General features: G+C 35.0%; 1 protein-coding gene across 4 annotated transcripts in view; it reads right to left on the bottom strand.

The window, feature by feature from the left end:
* Diaph2 (diaphanous related formin 2) overlaps positions 1-19,865 on the bottom strand; it is a 745,764-nt gene that overhangs the window by 325,960 nt on the left and 399,939 nt on the right. Inside the window, exon 24 of one of the 4 annotated variants that reach the window (XM_041636643.1) lies at positions 17,688-17,960. The exons of the other annotated variants lie outside the window; for them this stretch is intronic. Within the exon in view, the coding sequence (XP_041492577.1) occupies positions 17,770-17,960 (191 nt within the window). The 3' untranslated portion in view covers positions 17,688-17,769. Of the gene's footprint in view, positions 1-17,687; positions 17,961-19,865 lie in introns of those variants that run through there. 4 annotated transcript variants of the gene reach the window in all.

The following is a 19,865-nucleotide window of genomic DNA, read 5'->3' as shown; positions in this document are numbered from 1 at the left end:
CACAGAGCCATAATGTATACCCACAGAGGTAAGATTAATAGAAAAAGTTAGATATTCTAATTTGTCATGGATTATGTAGAAGTGGAAATGAGAAAGAACAGGCAAATATAGCAGCAATTCATTTGTATTTTAATAAATGCAGCTTTCCTGAAGATCAGAGAGTAAAACAGCCCTTATAGACCATGTAATGGTAACACACACCTTTAATCCCACAATAGTTTCCCATAGAAACCGGGTGGTGTTTGCCTTTAATTCCAGTGATGCACACCTTTAATCCTAGCCCTAGAGAGGAATACAAAACAGGAGGAGACAGCCCTCATCCCCAGTCTCATTCTGAGATTCCTGGAGGCAGGGCTGCTATTTTCTGCCTGAGGTCAAGGTAAAAGCCAATGGCTGGCTGCTTTGCTTTTCTGGTCTTCAGGTTGAGCCCCACTTTCTATCTCTGAGCTTTTATTAAACATGCTTCAGGAACAACCACCATTCTGGATGGGATAATCATTAAGGAAAGGTTGAGAAAAATTATATACATATATATACTTTCCTTAATATGTATTGTGAAGATATACCATGAAAATATGGACAAATTGGGAAAGCTCTTTTGGGAGAGCTTCAAATATTTTAATTACTATTATAAAGAAGTGGGGCATCTCAGATTCTGTATTGTCTCTAGCATGGACCTGAAAATTTACAAGATGGCAGATCTCATTATAGAAAGGGTGACATATTTATAGTGAAAGGAGCCCCACATTACCACTGCCAGATTATGAAAGTAGATTAAATTGGACGATCTTCTAAGGTCTCTTCCAACAAATAAGATTCCACATTTCTATGAAACAATCAGTAATCCAAGTCATGGAACAATCACCAATTCAATATTTCCTACCACTTTATATTCTCTTACTTATTCTAAATTTTAGTTTGGATGGTAGATAATCAAAATTCCCAACTGTCCTAGTATTATAAAATACAAGTTGGAGTTCACTTAACAATCATAATTAATGAACTCACTGAAATACACGTTTGTATGTTTGCATATTTGTAACATAGCTAGTTGGATTTATGATTACAGTTTATGTCAGTTGAAGAGTAGAAGGAGAGAGAGTATGACCAAGGAAGTCAGGAACACGAGGGGATGATCCACCCACTGAGACAGTGTGCCTGAACTAATAGGAGCTCACCAAATCCAGCTGGACTGGGACTGAAGGTGCATGGGATCAAATTGAACCCTGTGAATGTTTCTGACAATTGGGGAAGACTGAGAAGACAATAATAATGGCACTGGGATTTGTCTCTATGGCATGTACTGGCTTTTTGGGATCCTAGTCTATTTGGATATACACTTTCCTAAGGCTGGATGGAGCTGGGAGGACCTTAGACTTCCCACAGGGCAGGGTAACCTGCCCTCTCTTAGGACTGGAGTGGGAGGGGAAGAGGATGAGCAAGGAAGCAGGAGGGAAGCAGGTGGAGGGGAGGAAGTGGAAATCTTGATTCCTAGTATTAGTAAAGTAATAAAAAAAAAAGAGAATACTCATTTCCTCATGTGAAGCTAGGGAACAAAATTCACATCAGCAGATTGAGCTAAAACGCTATATATTCTACTATATAACCCCTTACCTCACTATATTAGGATATGCATACAGACAAGTAATTGTGGACATATGTGTATATATGTATAGTAAAGGAAGAAATATATGCATACATGCATGAATGATATAACAATAAAGGTGAAGGAAAACAAGACATAGTGAGGCAATGTCAAAGCCATTTGAAATAGAGCATGAAGTGCAAGATTAGCAAGCTAATGGCAGGTGTTCAGGTGATAATTAACACTTATTTGTCAACAAAAGGAAAAGTTCAAAAAGAACAGAAAAATGAAAGAAAAACTCATGGCTTTAGTGACAAAAAATTCAATAGCAAAGTAGAAGCAGAAGGAAATACAACCATAGGATTATATAAATAGAATATTTCTGTTTTTTTTTTGTTTTTTGTTTTTTGTTTTTTTCCAGACAGGGTTTCTCTGTGGCTTTGGAGCCTCTCCTGGAACTAGCTCTGTAGACCAGGCTGGTCTCGAACTCACAGAGATCCGCCTACCTCTGCCTCCCGAGTGAGAAATAGAATATTTCTATAACATAACAACAACTCCCATAACAACTCCACCTGGTTGATATGACGTCATGATACTGATAGCGCTACTACAAGACCTGCTTTGGGTACCAGCTACACAAGACAGTTCCAACTTGGTTAGCTCAAATGGTGCACATCTTATACAACATTTTGGCCAGACCTGCACAAAATACTCAGAGACTATTTGCAATTTTAAAAGACATTGATCTTGAAATTTAACCAGCATTTTACTTTCACAGGATCCCCCAGAAAAAAAAACGTTGCCCCCATGACAGCTGGAAGTAATTATAGAGGACGACATCCCCTCTCCCAGTAAAGTTTGCCCTTGGGTTTAGGGACATCATTTAGGGGTTGATTATAATTAGTATACGGTTGAGGGTTGGGGGAGGAATTTTATAAGCTCAGGGATCATTTTGAAAAAAAAAAAGAGGGATGATGGGATAATAGATTTGTAATTGTGAGTTACTGTTTTTAGACAAATATATTGGTATCGATTCTTGTATAATGATACAAAGTTAAATTATATTGACTATTGTATGCATGCATGTTTCTACCTCTGTTGAAAACATTTTTTTATGTATTGACATATATTGTATTGATATATATATATATATATAGTATATATTTACCATATTGCAGTGTGCATTTCTACCACTGATTAAGATACTTATATAGTGTTTGTGTATTGATAAATATTTACCATATTGCAATGTATATTTGTACAGTGTTTATATTTGAAGGTCATTATCCTCATTTGTTACACGGTTGTTTATTGTCTTAGTCTTTAAGTTAGATAGATATTGAGAATTATATAGATTAATAGTCATCTAAGTTTGTCATTTATAATTAGACTAATCAGGTTCTTTAGATATATAGAGATTATACTCAGTATAGATAGATAATCTTCAACCTCTTCAAAGAGCTGTAGAAAATGGCCTTTAATCTATCTCAGAGTTTCGTGATAGTGAGACACAATTGCTCCTGGCAGCACCAATCTATTCCCGAGAGAATGTTGAGTACCAAAGACACTCCACCTGGAGCCTTTCTTTTTGGCAGAACTGGCCTTGGGGCAAAGAAATGCCCATACCTCAACCACTGACAGAGATACAGAGTGTGCATCAATGGATAAAACAGGACTGTCATATCCTGCCAAGACAAGGTAAGATAGTTTTGAAAAGTTGCCTGCCTTTGAAAATGGTATGTCAGACAGAGACAGAGACCCACATGGGAGCACCGGACAGAAATCTCAAGGTCCAAATCAGGAGCAGAAGGAGACGGAGCACGAGCAAGGAACTCAGGACCACGAGGGGTGCACCCACACACTAAGACAATGGGGATGTTCTATTGGGAACTCAACAAGGCCAGCTAGCCTAGGTCTGAAAAAGCATGGGATAAATCCGGACTAGCTGAACATAGCGGACAATGAGGAATACTGAGAATTCAAGAACAATTGCAGTGGGTTTTTGATCCTACTGCACGTACTGGCTTTGTGGGAGCCTAGGCAGTTTGGATGCTCACATTACGAGACCTGGATAGAGGTGGGCAGTCCTTGGGCTTCCCACAGGTCAGGGAACCCTGATTGCTCTTCGAGCAGATGAGGGAGGGGGACTTGATCGGGGGAGGGGGAGGGAAATGGGAAGCGGTTGTGGGGACAAGGCAGAAATCCTTAATAAATAAATAAATTTAAATAATAAAAAAAGAAAAGAAAATGGTATGTCAGTTATGTCAGGCCTTAGCCAAAGTTGGTTGCTTCAATGCTGCAAATGTGACTTTGGGTGATTGCCCAGTTGTCTCTGTGATTTGTTACATGTTTTGGAAGTTGTTTTACTGAATGAACTTCCTAATTACCCAGGTAACATTATTTCCCTTCTCAGATCTTCGATGGGGTTGAAGACGATATAAATGTAGTTACATTTCTCTCATGACTTGGCCAAGTAATTTATTATACAAGACCTAAGCAAGTTAGAATAGGATATTTGTACTTATTGTATATAATTTCATAGTAGGTTTAGAACTCTCTTACTTAAACAAAAGGGAGAGGTGTTGCGGGAGGTCCTTCCGCTCCTCCAGCCTATAGCCTCTGAGATACCAGCCCACTGGGGCTTGGTCTCTCTCCCTTTAAAAAAGCGGCTACTTTCCTTCTTGCTCTATTTGCTTCCTGCTCCGTTTCTGGTGACTAGACTCCTTCCAGATTGCGCAGAGGGCTGTTGTCTGGAACGGTTATCAGTAAGTTTTTTCCCCTTTAAATAAATACCACCCTATTAATCATAATTCCAAACTGGTGTAGCATTGTTTATGACTTACATATGTTTTTTTTTTTTAAATTTTCCTAGGAATCATGGTTCTTGTTTTTCATTAGTATTTGAAGATTAGTACATTCAGTTCTCTTACAGACAGCCTAGAAAATACAAATAATATCCATTTTCTTTCTCCTTTTTTCTTCTTCATGCAGTACATATTTATTTTAATGAGTACATGGCTTTTTAAATGATAGTTGTAAAACAAAATAGCACCATTTGCATATCAGAGTAATAAGTACTACCAGCTTGAATTTTGTCCAGAACAGAAATGGTGGTAAAGAGAATCTGGCTCATGTTGATCAGTTCAAAATCTGAAACTACAGCTTTATAAGTCTGCAAAAAAAAAAAAATGATTTAAAAAAAACGCTACTTGCATAAGATGCTAAAATGGGGGAAAGGCCTGCTTTAATAGCATGAAGTCAAGAATAAGCAAAGTTAGTTTTGCAGCCCACAGGAATTTGACTTTATCTTCTTATGACCCGGGACTTGATTAACTCCCTGCAATCTGATGATAGTATTTCCTGGTCTACTGAAAGTCTTCTGGTAGCTCCAGCAGTGTGATCCACGACAGTAACTCATATTTTCCTATTTGAATGACATATTTCCCAAAATTCTTTTCTTGATATTTTTTCTAATTTTCCTTTCTTCGACTCTTTAATATAATGATCTTTCAATTCTATCAACCTAATTATTACTTTTGTATGTACTCTTTTTAAAACAACTAATATTCTTCTAATACTTAAAATCATTGCCTCCCACCCAAACAATGACCATACAATGCACACACATTAAAGATCCTTACAATAATTTACTAGATGTATGGAAGAAACTGAACAGTATTAGAGCATACAGTAGGGATTTAAATCTGTTTGTTTTTGTTACCACAACAGAATATAACATTTTTAACAATTGCTATTCAGGAGAAAATTATTGTCATAGTTCTGGAGGCTGAGAAGTTCTGGAGGTCAAGATCAATGCAGTGATAGTTTATAGATATGGTTGAGGATTCTCTGTGCCTCCAAGATGGCACGATACTACTTTATCTTCCAGCAGAATCACAGTGTCCACACATGATAGACAAGCAAAAGAGAAGGAACCAACTCTTTCGACAACTATTGTTGGGGCCTGAATCTTATCCATAAATAATCACTGCCATAATCACCTTATAAAGATACCACATTTGAATACCAGCTTCACATTGTTAATAAAGTTTTTGCACAGTAAATTTGGGGAACATTCAGAAAATAGCAGTGGTGAAACAAGGACAAATGGAAATATAATCCTATCTCAAGTTCTGTGACATTTTTAAAAAATTGTCCTGAAATGCAGGGTTCATAGTAGTCTTTAAATATTAATAACAATCATTTATACCAAGATAATATTTCCCACATCTTAAAATGTAACAATCACCCAATCATACTGTTAACCAATATGCAAGGAAGCCATAATTATCATCTAGACTTTGAAACGACATTTAGGTGATAACTCTGCAAAATAGAGGAATACTGCATTAATGATAGCAAATTAGAAGCAGTCTGTTTGTAGCATTGGTCAATGTGAGACACAGCATCGCAGTTTTCTTATTTCCAACCTAATCCTTTATTCAATAGATGAAAAAAAAATCAAGAAGCAGATTGTCTTTTTTGTTGTGCTGTTTTGACATAAGGTATTCATGGCACAAGATGCATAAATTTATAAACAAATTTTCAAGAAAAACATTACAATTTTTAAAAAGTGAAGTAGAAAAGAAAGATGGGATAGAAAACAGACATACTGGAAGACTAACAGGGACAGTACGCTGTGAGTATAAATTCAGTAATGAGATGACTGATGGTGTTTGATAAGCAAATTGAAATCATCAAAATCTAAAGAAATTCAAATCTATAAACTACAGAACTTAGGAAGGACTAGAATCAAGTGAATAAAACACTGGTCTATTTGCAAAAATATTGATTTGTAGAACTGAAATACTCTCACTGGTAAAAATGAGAGCAAACACGAGAAAAATGACATGGTAATTCCAACATTAATTATATAAAATCTAACACTACAATGCAGGAGTTTTCTCTCAAGAAAGGAGGGCAGGAACTTTTCCAAAGACAAGGGAGAGAATGACACTGAGCAGTGCTGTCACATAGTAAGGAATACTTCACCCTAAAATCCAAAATCAATTTGATTTAAGCAATTACATTTTGCAGAAGAATCAGCAACCAGAGGGATTTCATCATATAGTGTATGTTTAAAAAGAAAATAAAAAGGAGGATTGAAGACAAATGCTTTAAGATAAAGAATAGTTAACAATGACAAAATATTTACCCTATTATGGCTCAGAGCTATCTAGGACTAGATCACCTGACTGCTCTTCTTAAGAACATGTATTCATTGCTAGGAAAGAGGTTCATTCTTGATACTGAATGATGGAAATATGGAAATGAAGGAATTCTCATTTTCATGCTACTCTAATGGAGGGTTGCTGATTTTATATTGTGGTTCCTAACGTTTTAGAGTTTAGATAGGTAGAACTGAGTAACACAGAAACTTCTAAGCATTCTATTTGATGACATGTGAATAGGCATATGAAGGATACCTGAACCAAGTGTTCTGTAGAGTAGAAAACAATTCACAAATAAACACCAGAGAAGATATACTGTCACTTAAATTTACATAGTCATCGGTATACCTGCAAAGTAACTGATTTCACACATCTTTCCTCTGTAAAAAGATTTTTAGTTCCGCTGGCACTAATCTTTGCAAGCTTGTCAAATACTTAAAATGAATTTACCAGAAAAAGTATCATCTGGCCAAACTAATCATAGGCAGTTGTCAGCTACTTTACTGAAAATCATCAGTAGAAATGACCAAAGGAAGGGAGTTTTTAAAAGGCAGCAAATTCAACAGAAGTACTACTTTAGTACAAATTTAGTAATTAATCTCCATGAAGGCAGACATCAGTGTTACAAATAACACAATTTGTCATTAAGATCTAGCACAGAGCTATTCTTACTGCCATCAGAATCAAGAAAGGATTTTACCAACAGAGAACAGAACACTTCAGCTCTTTGAGGAAAAAAATAAGATCAGTTGTTCATGAATTTTGTACAAAGAGAGTTCAGGGAATTTTTAAAAATATTTTTCCTCATTTTACTTAACTGGTCAAATGACATATTATATTCTACATTTTATAAAATGTCAGGCAATACAGAGCTATGGCCCACCTATTGTGATAGTATTTTAATGCTGATGTGAAATGCCAAGTTTATTATGTACTGGAGGAACAGCATCTGGTATTCATGATCATGGAAATGTAAATGGTATTTCCTTCAGTACTTACTTCTGAGTAATAAAGCCTTATAAAATATTTGTTACAGCATTTGTTAATCTATTTAAAATAGGTTCACAATGAAATACATATGTGTCTTAGACAGTAGGAGGGTTAGGGGCATTAAAAATACTCTTTCATCCAGTGGACAAAAACTGTGATAATTGTTACTATAATCTTCTGGCTGGATATCTTCTGAAAACTTAAGATTAGACCCTCTTTTTTATTCTCAATCCTTGTGCTCTACAGCCGCCTATGATCTTCCTTTCCCCCTTTCCTTTGTAGAAAAGCATGGCAGCAAGTAGAGTTATCAGATATTTCTGTCATAGTCTTTACTAGGTTAGTATTCTCTAAGGAGAGACTAGCCATACCATGTTACCAACAAATATCAGGTGGAACTGCTTCAAGTACTTCACTTTCTTAAGTATTTTAAGGTGTCCACACTGATTTAGAATTTAGAATAAATGACCAGTCAAAATCAACGAACACAATTAACAATGGAACACAGTATATCATTGTTTTACTAACAGTTCTTTATAGACCCAAACTCTTAAAAAATATAACTTTAAGAATTGGATTTCTGAAGAATTTCATGCAATGTATTATTTAAAACTTTAATGTTTAATGGGAAAACAGGTTTAGAAGCATCAAAAAATTAATTTTAAGTACACCTTTTCCATTAATATCTAGAACCACTAAAATATATTAGCCTAGCTCTTCACGTAACTAAGTCCTAAAGGATGATTAACAAACTGTAGAACATACCTTCATCAAACACAGGGTAACATATTCCAAAGGCGATGTAATTTCACTTCTTTTTCTTTCATAATCTTTGGTTATTATTTCAAAATGTAGCAACTCCAATGGGCCATTATGCCGGCTTTTCAACTTCAGTTTTCAGTATGTTGGAAAGTTAAAAGACAGACCTCTGACTATCTGTGGAAACCTTACATAAGCCACACTACCTTATCAAGTTCAATATTCATCTCAAAAAGGGGGTGAAAAACCATATTTTACCTCACAGAGTTTGTGTGAAATACAAAGTACACAATACACACAAAACCACACTTATCAGCTGCCTACTCTGCTAAATTCTTAATAAATGCAGTGCCTTTGTATTGCTTGACCCCGCAGTTTTAGTTTACTACTCTGTTTATTTCCCATTCTCACTTAAAACAAAGATATACAAATATATATCCACATATGGTAGCAACTTGTCTAAGAAAGACACATGTCTAGGGACAGTACTCCAAACATGCTATGCAATAATAATAGTTTCACAGAGAAAATTAAATGCCCACATAGCTGTAGCTATGTTCAAGCACTGTGGTGGCCTTCAGGGATGGACAAAATGGAAGTCCAATGGAAGATGTTACACTTCCATTTGTTGTATGCAGGGAAACTCTAATGAAGAGAATGAGAATCTACCTGATTAGATTTCAGCTTGCAACATATTAGAGGGAATCGAAGGGAAAATAATACAGACAGGCATATAGAGGTATATTGTGGGAATAATGAACAGAATGCCATTCAGTTCATCCGTAGAACACAGACCATAATTAATAACTACAAGATACATTTTATAACCCAGCAACTTGATTTCAGAACAATGGCTTTGGAATTTGATTGTTAAATAGCATCACGATCAGTTTTATGCATAATGGGAGCCCCATATGAGATAATTGTGTTAACTCATTTCAGCTCTTTATTGTCTAAAGTATACTTTTAGATGTTTTATTTTTTACTGTGATTTTTCCAAGCAGTGCATTCTGAATGCGGAAAAAAGAGCTATGTGTTACTTTTTAATGATTTAGTGACTACAATGTTTGAAAAGGAAGGTGCTAGATAGAGAGGTTTCTTCAAGCAATGATGATATCCAAGTTATTTGCCCTTTTATAAATCTAAACTCAAAGAATACGTCTGATTGTCAGTTCTGTTCCTAAGCAACATCAACAAAAGGTAAAATGTCATCTGTACTAGTCCCTTTACTGCAAACCGCAAAAGAAATCTCAAGAAATAGCAACAAAAATTTTTTGATTGACTCATCGCACTACATGAGACAATAAAGAAGAGGAAAAGCCGGAGTTAAAATGAATTCAGGTCAAGAAAAAAGGAAAATGCTTACATTATATTTGTTTTCAAACAAAATCAGATTCTCCACAAGTTCAATTAATTTTTTCTTAATTTGAAAAATACAAGTGGACATTGTATTCATTAAACCAATAGTAAAGTGTTGCTATATATCACAGAAACAAAATTTCCCCAAGTACAACAAACATTTCTAATTAAATGAGCTGACATGATGGACAGAAGAGGAACTATGAGGTGACATGATGTATAAAAGTAAGAAGAACTGGGTCTAAGTAAAAGAAAAAAAAGATACTAAGAGAGATAATACATAATAAAGTTGGCTCCATTTAAAGTCATTATGACATGACCAAAAACAAAGTAGCAAATCATGTAACTTACAGGGGAAAAAGAAAACTTTTGAGAAAGAATGCTTCCTTTGTAATGTCTAGAAGGAAGGATATATGTACATTTATTCAGGTTCTTTTCTCCTAGTCCTGGAATTCATGTATCTTTTCACCTCATGCCATGGTGCTCCTTGTCATCTTTCTCTTTAATACTCTAGTTTACTACTCTGCAGCTCTCAAAAGGGCATACTAAACAGCTCTGCCTGGATACCACTTTTCTCTTAATTCCCATTACCTGAAAATCCTCCATGTCATATTCTCAGACCATATCCACTGACATTGCCCTCCTTCTAAACTAACAAAACAGCACCTGCTATACCGCTCATATCACTTCCCTCAATGCCTGAGTCCATGAAAAGGGATATACGCCATTCTTCCCTGTGACCATTAGATGATGAAGATAGGAGGTATACCTGGGAGTCCAGAAACTTTGTCCTAATTGTTAATGTTTGAGGAGCTGCTGTCCTTTTACTGTGTATAAGTGGTTAGCTACATATGGAAGACTAAGATACTGAACAAACTCTAGTTGCTACAAAGTTTCATCAAATTTTTCTTCTAAAGTAAGTGAAGCAAAGTAACTAAGCTAAATTTAATCCTTCAAACACCTTGGCAGCAGGTGATAAGTTAAACTTCAATGTCCTCATAAGCAGGTACATTGATCAGCTTAGGACAAAGAGGACTACTGAGAACTCAAGAACAATGGCAATGGGTTTTTGATCCTACTGCACGTATTGGCTTTGGGGGAGCCTAGGCAGTTTGGATGCTCACCTTACTAGACCTGGATGGAGGTGGGCGGTCCTTGGACTTCCCACAGGTCAGGGAACCCTGATTGCTCTTTGAGCTGATGAGGGAAGGGGACTTGATCGGGGGAGGGGGAGGGAAATGGGAGGCGGTGGTGGGGAGGAGACAGAAATCCTTAAAAAATAAATAAATTAAAAAAAGGAAAATTATACATTTAAAAAATACAGACAACTTTTTGCTCTTTAGCCTGGGGTATGATAGGTGGTGAAATAAGATTGTGATTCAATATGTAATCCCAATTTAAGATTAAAACATACTCTTATTTTTCCCATTTAAAACATTGTCATTCTCCTAAGTAGGAAAACCTGTTTATTTTATAATAAAAATGATAGAATAATGAGGTGTTGAATATTCATCTTGAAAAAAACTAGTAGCAGTGGGTGTGGGACGGTATAATCTGAAGAATTAGTACTTGGGAGCCTGAGGCAGCAGAAATATTAGTTCAAAGTTAGGCTGGAAAATGTAGAAAGTTCCAGGGCAGTTAGGATCACATAATGATATTGCTTATCAAAACAAAACCCTAGTAGACACTTCCACCTTTGGCTTCAGTTAAACTCCTAGTTTAACTATTCTATTCCTAAGGCATTCACTAAACTTTGGACCAGATTAATTTAGTATTTGTCCATAATACTAATTCATTACTGAGTGTCTTTTTGATGCCATTACCTAGGTGCTACCAGGAAGTACTTTTGATCATGGATTCCAACGTAAGTTCTATCTTGGCTAGAAGGACTAAATAGATGGAAAAAAAGTTTTTGTTAATTTGTTGATCAGTTATGGTGACTTAGTTTTAACATTTTTCAGACAGTTTCTATAATGAAGGAACCACAATACATTATCCACTTATATACCATAAAAGTAGTATATGCTAATTTGAATGTTTATTACATATTTGATCACATTCATAGCCACCATTAGAACCACAGTTTCTAAATGGGTATGCCAATATTTATCCCAGGGTGACTTCTAGAGCTGAGTTATGAACCCCATCTGAAATAGTGGACTTGTAATGGGACTGACAATTTTAACTATAGCAGCATGAAAAACATGGACGATAATAAAATCTCTGCTTAGATATAACTCACACAAAAAGTAAAAGCCAGAGGCTGTGAACAGCTCAGTACATTTAAACCATTTTTCAACCCATTCGAAATCCACAGACTTCTGTATTCCTTTCCAAGCACTACCTGGTAGTCTTTCAAAATTCTGTTTTGTCTGACTAAAAAGAAAAAAAAAAGCTATACACATGAATATGTTGTATGACTCCGTATGAAACATTTCCCCTTTATCTTCATCTAATAAGAGTGCCAGTGAGACATTCATGAAATAAATGTTATTCTTGCCTGGCTTTGCCTTTCATATCAATACCTCTAGGAATAGACATGGTCAGTGAATCTGAAGAAGTAATAATGTGCCCTGAAGATGCTGATTTTTCAAAGGCTGTTAAAGGATAAGATTGCTTCACAACAATCTAATTAGCAATTTGTTTTTCTTCTTGAATGTAAAAGGAGTAGGTGCTATTTTCTTTCATGAAAATAAAATAAAAAAGACCCTGGAAAGCAAGTATTTTAGGAAACTTTATCAAGAACAATAAAGAAAGTTGCTATTTTATTTGTTTGCTTATTTAATGATGCTAGAGATCACACCCCAGGCTTCAGCCACTTTAGATAAGCCCTCTGTCCCTGAGCCACACCCTAATCCTGTTCTTAGCTTTATAGCTAAGGTATTACAGTACTCAGCCATCCGTGGCTACACACACTGAACCTTTTGATAGTTGGCAATAACAGTTCTGGAGAAAACATTGCCAGCCTGTGACAGAGTGATTGTTCTTGACTGTAGATACCCTCTTCAGGTTCAGTTTGAGAAATAGAATAAAACAGAAGTGATCAAATTCATATTAACTGTTACTGGTACACTTTGGTAATTAGGTATGATAGACTGAGCTTTTTTGTTTCCTCTTAGTCTTGATATTTGCTAACAATTTAATAATATAGCATTTAAACATAAATATAGCATTAAAATCATCTTCCAAATTGCTGTGTTTGTCACACACACGTCACATTTAAAAAAAAAAAACAATACAAGCCTGTGTGGTGGTGGTATTAGCCTTTAATTTCAGCATTTTGGGGGAGAGGCAGGTGAATCTCTTGAGTCTGAGACCAGCCTGGTCTACAGAGTGAGTTTGAGGACAGCCAGGGCTACTCACAGAGAAACTCAGTCTTGTAAAAATTCACCAACTAACAAGCACACACACACACACACACACACACACACACAAAACAATAACAACAACAACAAAACCCAAAAAAGCAAACGAACAAAAAACACTACCAGGCCAAAGTCAGACAGGACAATGAAGATCATTAACTGATTATAGTTCCTTGGGAAACAAGAACAATTGATCACAGATAAGTTTCATGTGTATGACTGATTCTTTTTTCAAAGAAGATAATGTTCACAGATTATATATTCTACCTTGATTAGTAAATGCAGAAAATTAAATTGTACTTTCCAAGATATTCCCACTTCATTATCATTTAAAATTTCAGTATAGTTAAGTATATACTCTAACATGCTAACTATTTCAAATGAAGGTAAATCTTAGTGTAATAATTAGTTTGAGGGGAAAAAGAGATGCAATACAAAATATCAAAACATTAATTGTTTGACCTCACAAAACACTGAAGTCTTCAGACCTAGTCAAGCAAAATAAACTCTTATACTTTCTAATTTAATGAATGATCCCTGATCTCAAAGGATAGCACATAAAGTATTGAGCTTCATTATCTCACTTTCTGTGTACATGTGCTATTATACTTTATTCTTCCTCTAATTCATCTAAAAGCACCCTAAAAAGTTAATATGAATGTTGTAACCCTGGCCTCTAAGTTTCTTTTCCTGTTGGTGTGAGATAAAATGCCCTGCAGAAAATAATTTCAGAAAAAGGGTGTTATTGTTTCTGGCTCACAGCTCATGGGAGGGGGAGTAAAAGGACCTTAGCGCAGGGATCTCATATTAGATATCCCACATATCAAATATTTACACTTCAATTCATAGCAGTAGTGAAATTACAATTATGAGGCAAAATGAAAATAATTTTATGGTTGGGGTTACACAACATGAAAAAGTGTATTAAAGGTTCTCAGCATTAGTAAGGCTGAGAACCCAGATCTAGAGTGTGCGAGTCTTCACACCTGAGTTAATCAAGACAACCTATGTAGGCATTTGCAGAGGTCAGACTCTCAGTGATACTAAATTCTGTCAAGTTGACAAGTGACACTAACCATTCTGCCTGAGTGTCAGTATTTCCTCAGAAGAGTGTTTAGCTAATATAGTCTGTGAGACACAAGAATGGACGCCCAAATTAATTTAAAGCATAAATCTAGTTCCTAAAATAGTCATCAAATGAAACATGACATATTTAAAAGAAGATACACACAAATTACAATTTAAAAGACACCACATCTCATTGCTAATACGACTAAACAGACATGTTTTGTTAATGATCACACCCTTCAAGAATGTGGAAAACAGAGCTGTTTATTATTTACTAAGCATTATAGAGTGGAAGACTATTCTCAGTACATGGAGAACAAAAAATCAATTGAATGAGACCCTAAATATTATGGATGTAACTTAAAACAATCATTTGTTTAGTCTAAATGTTTGAGTGCTTGCCTACATGCATACATGCATTGGCAACAGTTGTGTATGGTGTCCTTCATGTCTAGAAGACAGTATAGGATCCTTTGGATACTGTTACTCATGAGAGCTGTCATGTAGGGGATGGGAACTGAAGTTGTTTGCTCTGAAAGAGCAGCAAGTATTTTTAAGCACTGAGTTGGCTCTGTAGCCATTGATGTAACTTTTATGCATTAAAAAGATGATAATTTGAAAGTAAAGCAGTGTTTATAGTTTATAGGACTTCATTAAATACACACATATATAATTCTAACAATATTCCAATTAAAATTTAGAATAAAAACTATTATTAGTTTACCTTAAACTTATAAATCATTTATAGCTTCTCTAGTTCTGTTAATATAAATTTTTTATTGTTATAGCATAAAAATCACAAAACACAGCTTATAAATCGTTAGCATTGATTAATTGTGCAATCTTCACACTTAGGATTTTTTAAAGAAAATCACACAATCTTGTTTTCTATATCCATGCTTAATACTGCACATGGCACTTACTAAGTTCTGAGAAAAAATACTAGTGTTTATTACTGCCAACTATAGGCATCATAAAAGGCATAATTAAGTGAAGCAACAGTAGTTAAGATAAACATTACCTTTGAATTTCCTTCTGAGAATGCAATCATGAGGCACCCTTCTAAATTATACACCAAAGAGCACACTTTTGATCATTTTATTACCAGATTTCAGCTATTTTCTGCAGTGGTACACATAATGTCTGATTAGAACCACAATCTATCTCTCTTTTAATATATGACTCCTGTGACAGAAATGGTTGATATTGCTTTATTTCTGTGATTATACCTTAAGTCCCTACCTTGCCCTTCCACTTTGACAATACTACCCAACATCAATCATTTAACCTGTTTTAGCAAACATGTGCCAAAGATTTTTGGTTGTTTAGGGGCAAAGTAAGTGAGGATACTGATACAAGAATATCTGACTTATAAGCAACTATTTGGAGATGAGATTAAACTGACCAATAGTTACATATAATCCTTTTATAGACATTGAAGTAAAGACACAATGATTTAAAAAATAAAAATAACAGCAGCAAGAGGTTCTTTGTAAGATTTATGTTAGGCATGTTAGGATTCATCAGACACAATCATATTGATAACAACTGGAATAAAGACCTCCTTGATCTTTAGTTTATGTAATATGGTTGATGGATCTTTTTCTTTGACTAAGAAAGCACAAACATCGCTCCAGATTAAAAGATGCTTTTATAAAACCCTAAAGTGGGGCTGGAGAGATGGCTCAGGGGTTAAGAGCACTGGCTGCTCTTCCAAAGGTCCTGAGTTCAATTACCAGCAACCACATGGTGACTCACAACCATCTGTTATGAAATATGGTGCCCTCTTCTGGAATGCAGGCAGAACACTGATAATAAATAAATCTATAAAAACAAATAAACAAATAAAACCTTTAAAGTGACATATAACTTGCTGAAAAGCATCAGTTATTTACAGTAATATCAGATGAACTCTAACAACACTTGCCTATTTATATTTATGCAAAAATGTGATTGTTTAAATGAAGCATGAATAAAAATGTAGTATCTGCTTCACCTTTCATAAACTATGACACATTTTAAAGTCATGAAATATTATTTTTATGTATTCCTGAAGTTTAACTAACATCAGAAAGTAGGTGACCTGGTTAATGATTTTGCATAAACTAAATACAGACACAGTGTCTAGATAAAGAAATACAACATAACCAGTACCCTTAAAGCCCTAGCACATTCTTTTCCAGTCACAAACTCACCCTAAGCATAACCACTATGATCATTACTTTATCTTAACTAATTTATAGGGATATTTGTTATAAGGAGGGGCCTGCTTATTCAACTTGGCAGCCTGGCTACCTTATCCCCCAAAAAACACAAAGACTGCATTAATTAAAACACTGCTTGGCCCATTAGCTCTAACTTCTTATTGGCTAACTCTCACATCTTGATTTAACCCATTTCTATTAATCTGTATGTTGTCATGTGGCAGTGGCTTACTGGGAAAGACTCGGCATGTTTGTCTCTAGTGGATAGATTGCATTTCTACCTGACTCTGCTTTCTTCGAAACAGAATCCAGTTTTGTCTTCCCTGCCTACCTAAATTCTGCCCTATCAACTAGGTCAGGGCAGTTTCTTTATTCATTAATAAATGAAAGCAACACACAAACAGAAGGAACTCCTACACCAGATATTTTTGAAAAGAAATTTTTCTGTTAACTACTTTAAATTTGCAGCCATGTTTTAAGACATACAAGTAACCACAAAGTCCCACAGTAGGTTTAGATAAAGATAGTAACTAGACTCACGTGATGCTGAATAAACATTCACTGAGAAGAATGTGCTTAATGCGATACTATGTCCAATATTGTCATAATAAAGAACCCTAATGATATCAATCATGACTAAGAATTATTATTTTTGGATACAGCTACAAAAAAATGGAAACTCTGTAGCAAATGTACCAAATGAAGAGAGTAGAAAAAGTTTTCTCACCCACAATCGAAGCAAAAAATTCTTGAAAGTCAGAACAGAAGCTTTTCTAAAGAAGGATGGGAATAAAAAAAAAAAAGTAACACAGAGCATAAAATTGCTGGTAAATGGAGGTGATATTTTAGTTTTGGAAAAAAAAAAACATGGAAGACTAGGTTCTGACATAGTCATAGTGAAAATGGTGTAATTTACCAGCCAAAAAGCCTCTGGAACATAAAGGCTAAGGTGTTCTAACAAATAAAAGTCACAATACCCTGACAAGTAAGCTACACAAGTCTTTAAGAAACATTTGTTAGATGTTGTGGAGTCACTAATCGCCTGAATCTGTAAGGTGCTGGACTTGAATCCAAGCATTGCAAAATTAAATAAATGAATAAACAAACAAAAGTGAAGTATATTGTACACATTATGCAAATCCAAACAATGTATGGTCAACAATAATATATTAGGAACTTAATGCAGAGAGGGTAACTCTCACCATAAATGTTTGCATCATACTTAAAAAAAAAGCAACACATGTTTGTTTTAGACCTCATATTCTTTCTCTTTACTTTCTATTCAGGTTGTTATTTTGTTTTCTAGAACAGGGTCTCACTATGCAGCCAAGGATGGTTTTGAACTTGCAGCCAAGTCTTAGCATTGGAATTTCTTTTTCTTCTTCTTCTTCTTCTTCTTCTTCTTTTTTTTTTTTTTGTTTTAGCTCTGGAATTTCAAGCAAACACCTGGCATTGTTTTTATCTAAAAAAAAAATGGTTTTTAAACACTCAGGGGTAACTTTGTAAAAACTAGTAAATTTGTTGAAAGCAAGGATGTTTTAAATAAATATTTGTTTCCCTAAAACTTAATGGTATTCTCCTACAATGTTCAAATGTTTATGGTACTCACAAAATAGAACAGAACAGAATAAAAATGGAATCTCTGACAAAATTGCTCAATTATTTAAAACAATATACACACCAAAATCCAAAAGAAGCTAATCAAACATATTAACATGTTTATTAAAATGATATTGTATTATGTGCTCTCAGTTTTATTCAGACTACTATCACTTCACTAAACTCGAAACATTCTGTGATATTAGCAGAAAGATGGCTCAGTGGGTAAAGGATTAATCTTGCAGCCAAGCCTGTTGATCTGACCCTCTCTACACCACCCATAAGACAGAGAAAATCAACTCCTTCAGGACTTTCAAGGTGTCCTATGACTTCCACTTCCACGCACACAGAAACACACACACACACACTAAATGCATGCTTTCCACATTGGTATAATATGACCTTTTGCTTCTAAAAGAAAATAATTCAAAGTCTAAACCTTCTCATAAATTGTACAGATTAGCACTTTCTCATATTTTCAATCCTGTAAGTTCTCATAAGAAAAGTGCTCAAAAAACACTAGGGCTTTATTCCCAAATTCATCGTCTTATCAGGACATTAACAATAGAGAATCAGAAGTAATTTTTCAGGCATTAGAAAAAAGACGGCAGATACTGCTGCTTCTATTGGCCCTATGAGACAACCCTTAATGCCCCTCATAAACATCTTTTGTTTGGTGATCTCTATAATTCAGTTTCTCTCTATCATTAAGCCAGTTGTTTTTACTGTTAACTTTCTCACTGAAAGAAGTGAATTAGAGTAGGAAATATTCTTTAGCCACACTGTTTTAAATTGACTTGCCTAGTTTCCTTTCTTTATAGTGAACAGTAACCAACTACTCATAATATTTTATTCATTAAAACTGAATCAATTGTTTAATTTCAAATATTTTATTGACCACTTAGATGTACCTGGATTGCTGTGTGTGCACTGACTGTGAGCCCAATCAGGAAATAATCTGTGAATTTAAAAAGTCAGTCTATGAAGTGTGGATAGAAACAATTAAATAAAAATCCGAATGTGGAATGTGCTCTAATATCAATAATGCTCCAATGCTGCTACTGACAGCAATAATAAAAAGATAATTCTGTGCAATTGGAGTAACACAGCCTGTAGACAACTACACAGAGGAGGGGGCGATTATAGCTATAGTAGGATTTTCAATTGCTCAGTGTTTACTTGTGTATATTTTCCAATATCTCTTTGCGAGTCTCAAGTGTGAAAATATGGGTGAAATTTGAATAGTCTTCCATACAGCAGTGTGATCATGGTCAATTTCTTCATCATCTGTGGGAACATTTTTTTCCTCTATAAAATGATTAAGCTGGACTCAGTCTCACTCTGGGTTACTTTTCGCAGTAACTAGGTGACCTCTAAAGCTTCTAATGGTTCTAATGTACTTGAATATTTTTCTCTTTCCTCCAACTTTTAAATTCTAATATTTGACATTCATTATCACCTAATGTTTCTTAAAATGTTTTGATTTTGCTTTCTCTACGCTAATTTACATCTTTATTTCCTAGAGTTTCCAAACAAGATTTTTTATGTTAAAATTTTAATGTTAAACTTCCCACTATTAATCCTGAGAAGAAATCAGTGTAAGTATGTTGTAATATGAGCGGCTGGCTGCTTCCCGCCACCCAGCTAGCTTTACCTGAAATAATTACATGGAAACTGTATTCTTTTAAACACTGCCTGGCCCATTAGTTCCAGCCTCTTATTGGCTAGCTCTTACATATTGATCTAACCCATTTCTAATAATCTGTGT

Source organism: Microtus oregoni, unplaced genomic scaffold (assembly GCF_018167655.1).
Source record: "Microtus oregoni isolate MIOR12 unplaced genomic scaffold, Mior012 000050F_000, whole genome shotgun sequence".
In the NCBI taxonomy this organism is placed as follows: Eukaryota; Metazoa; Chordata; class Mammalia; order Rodentia; family Cricetidae; genus Microtus; species Microtus oregoni.
This window is presented reverse-complemented; position numbering and strand designations above follow the sequence as displayed.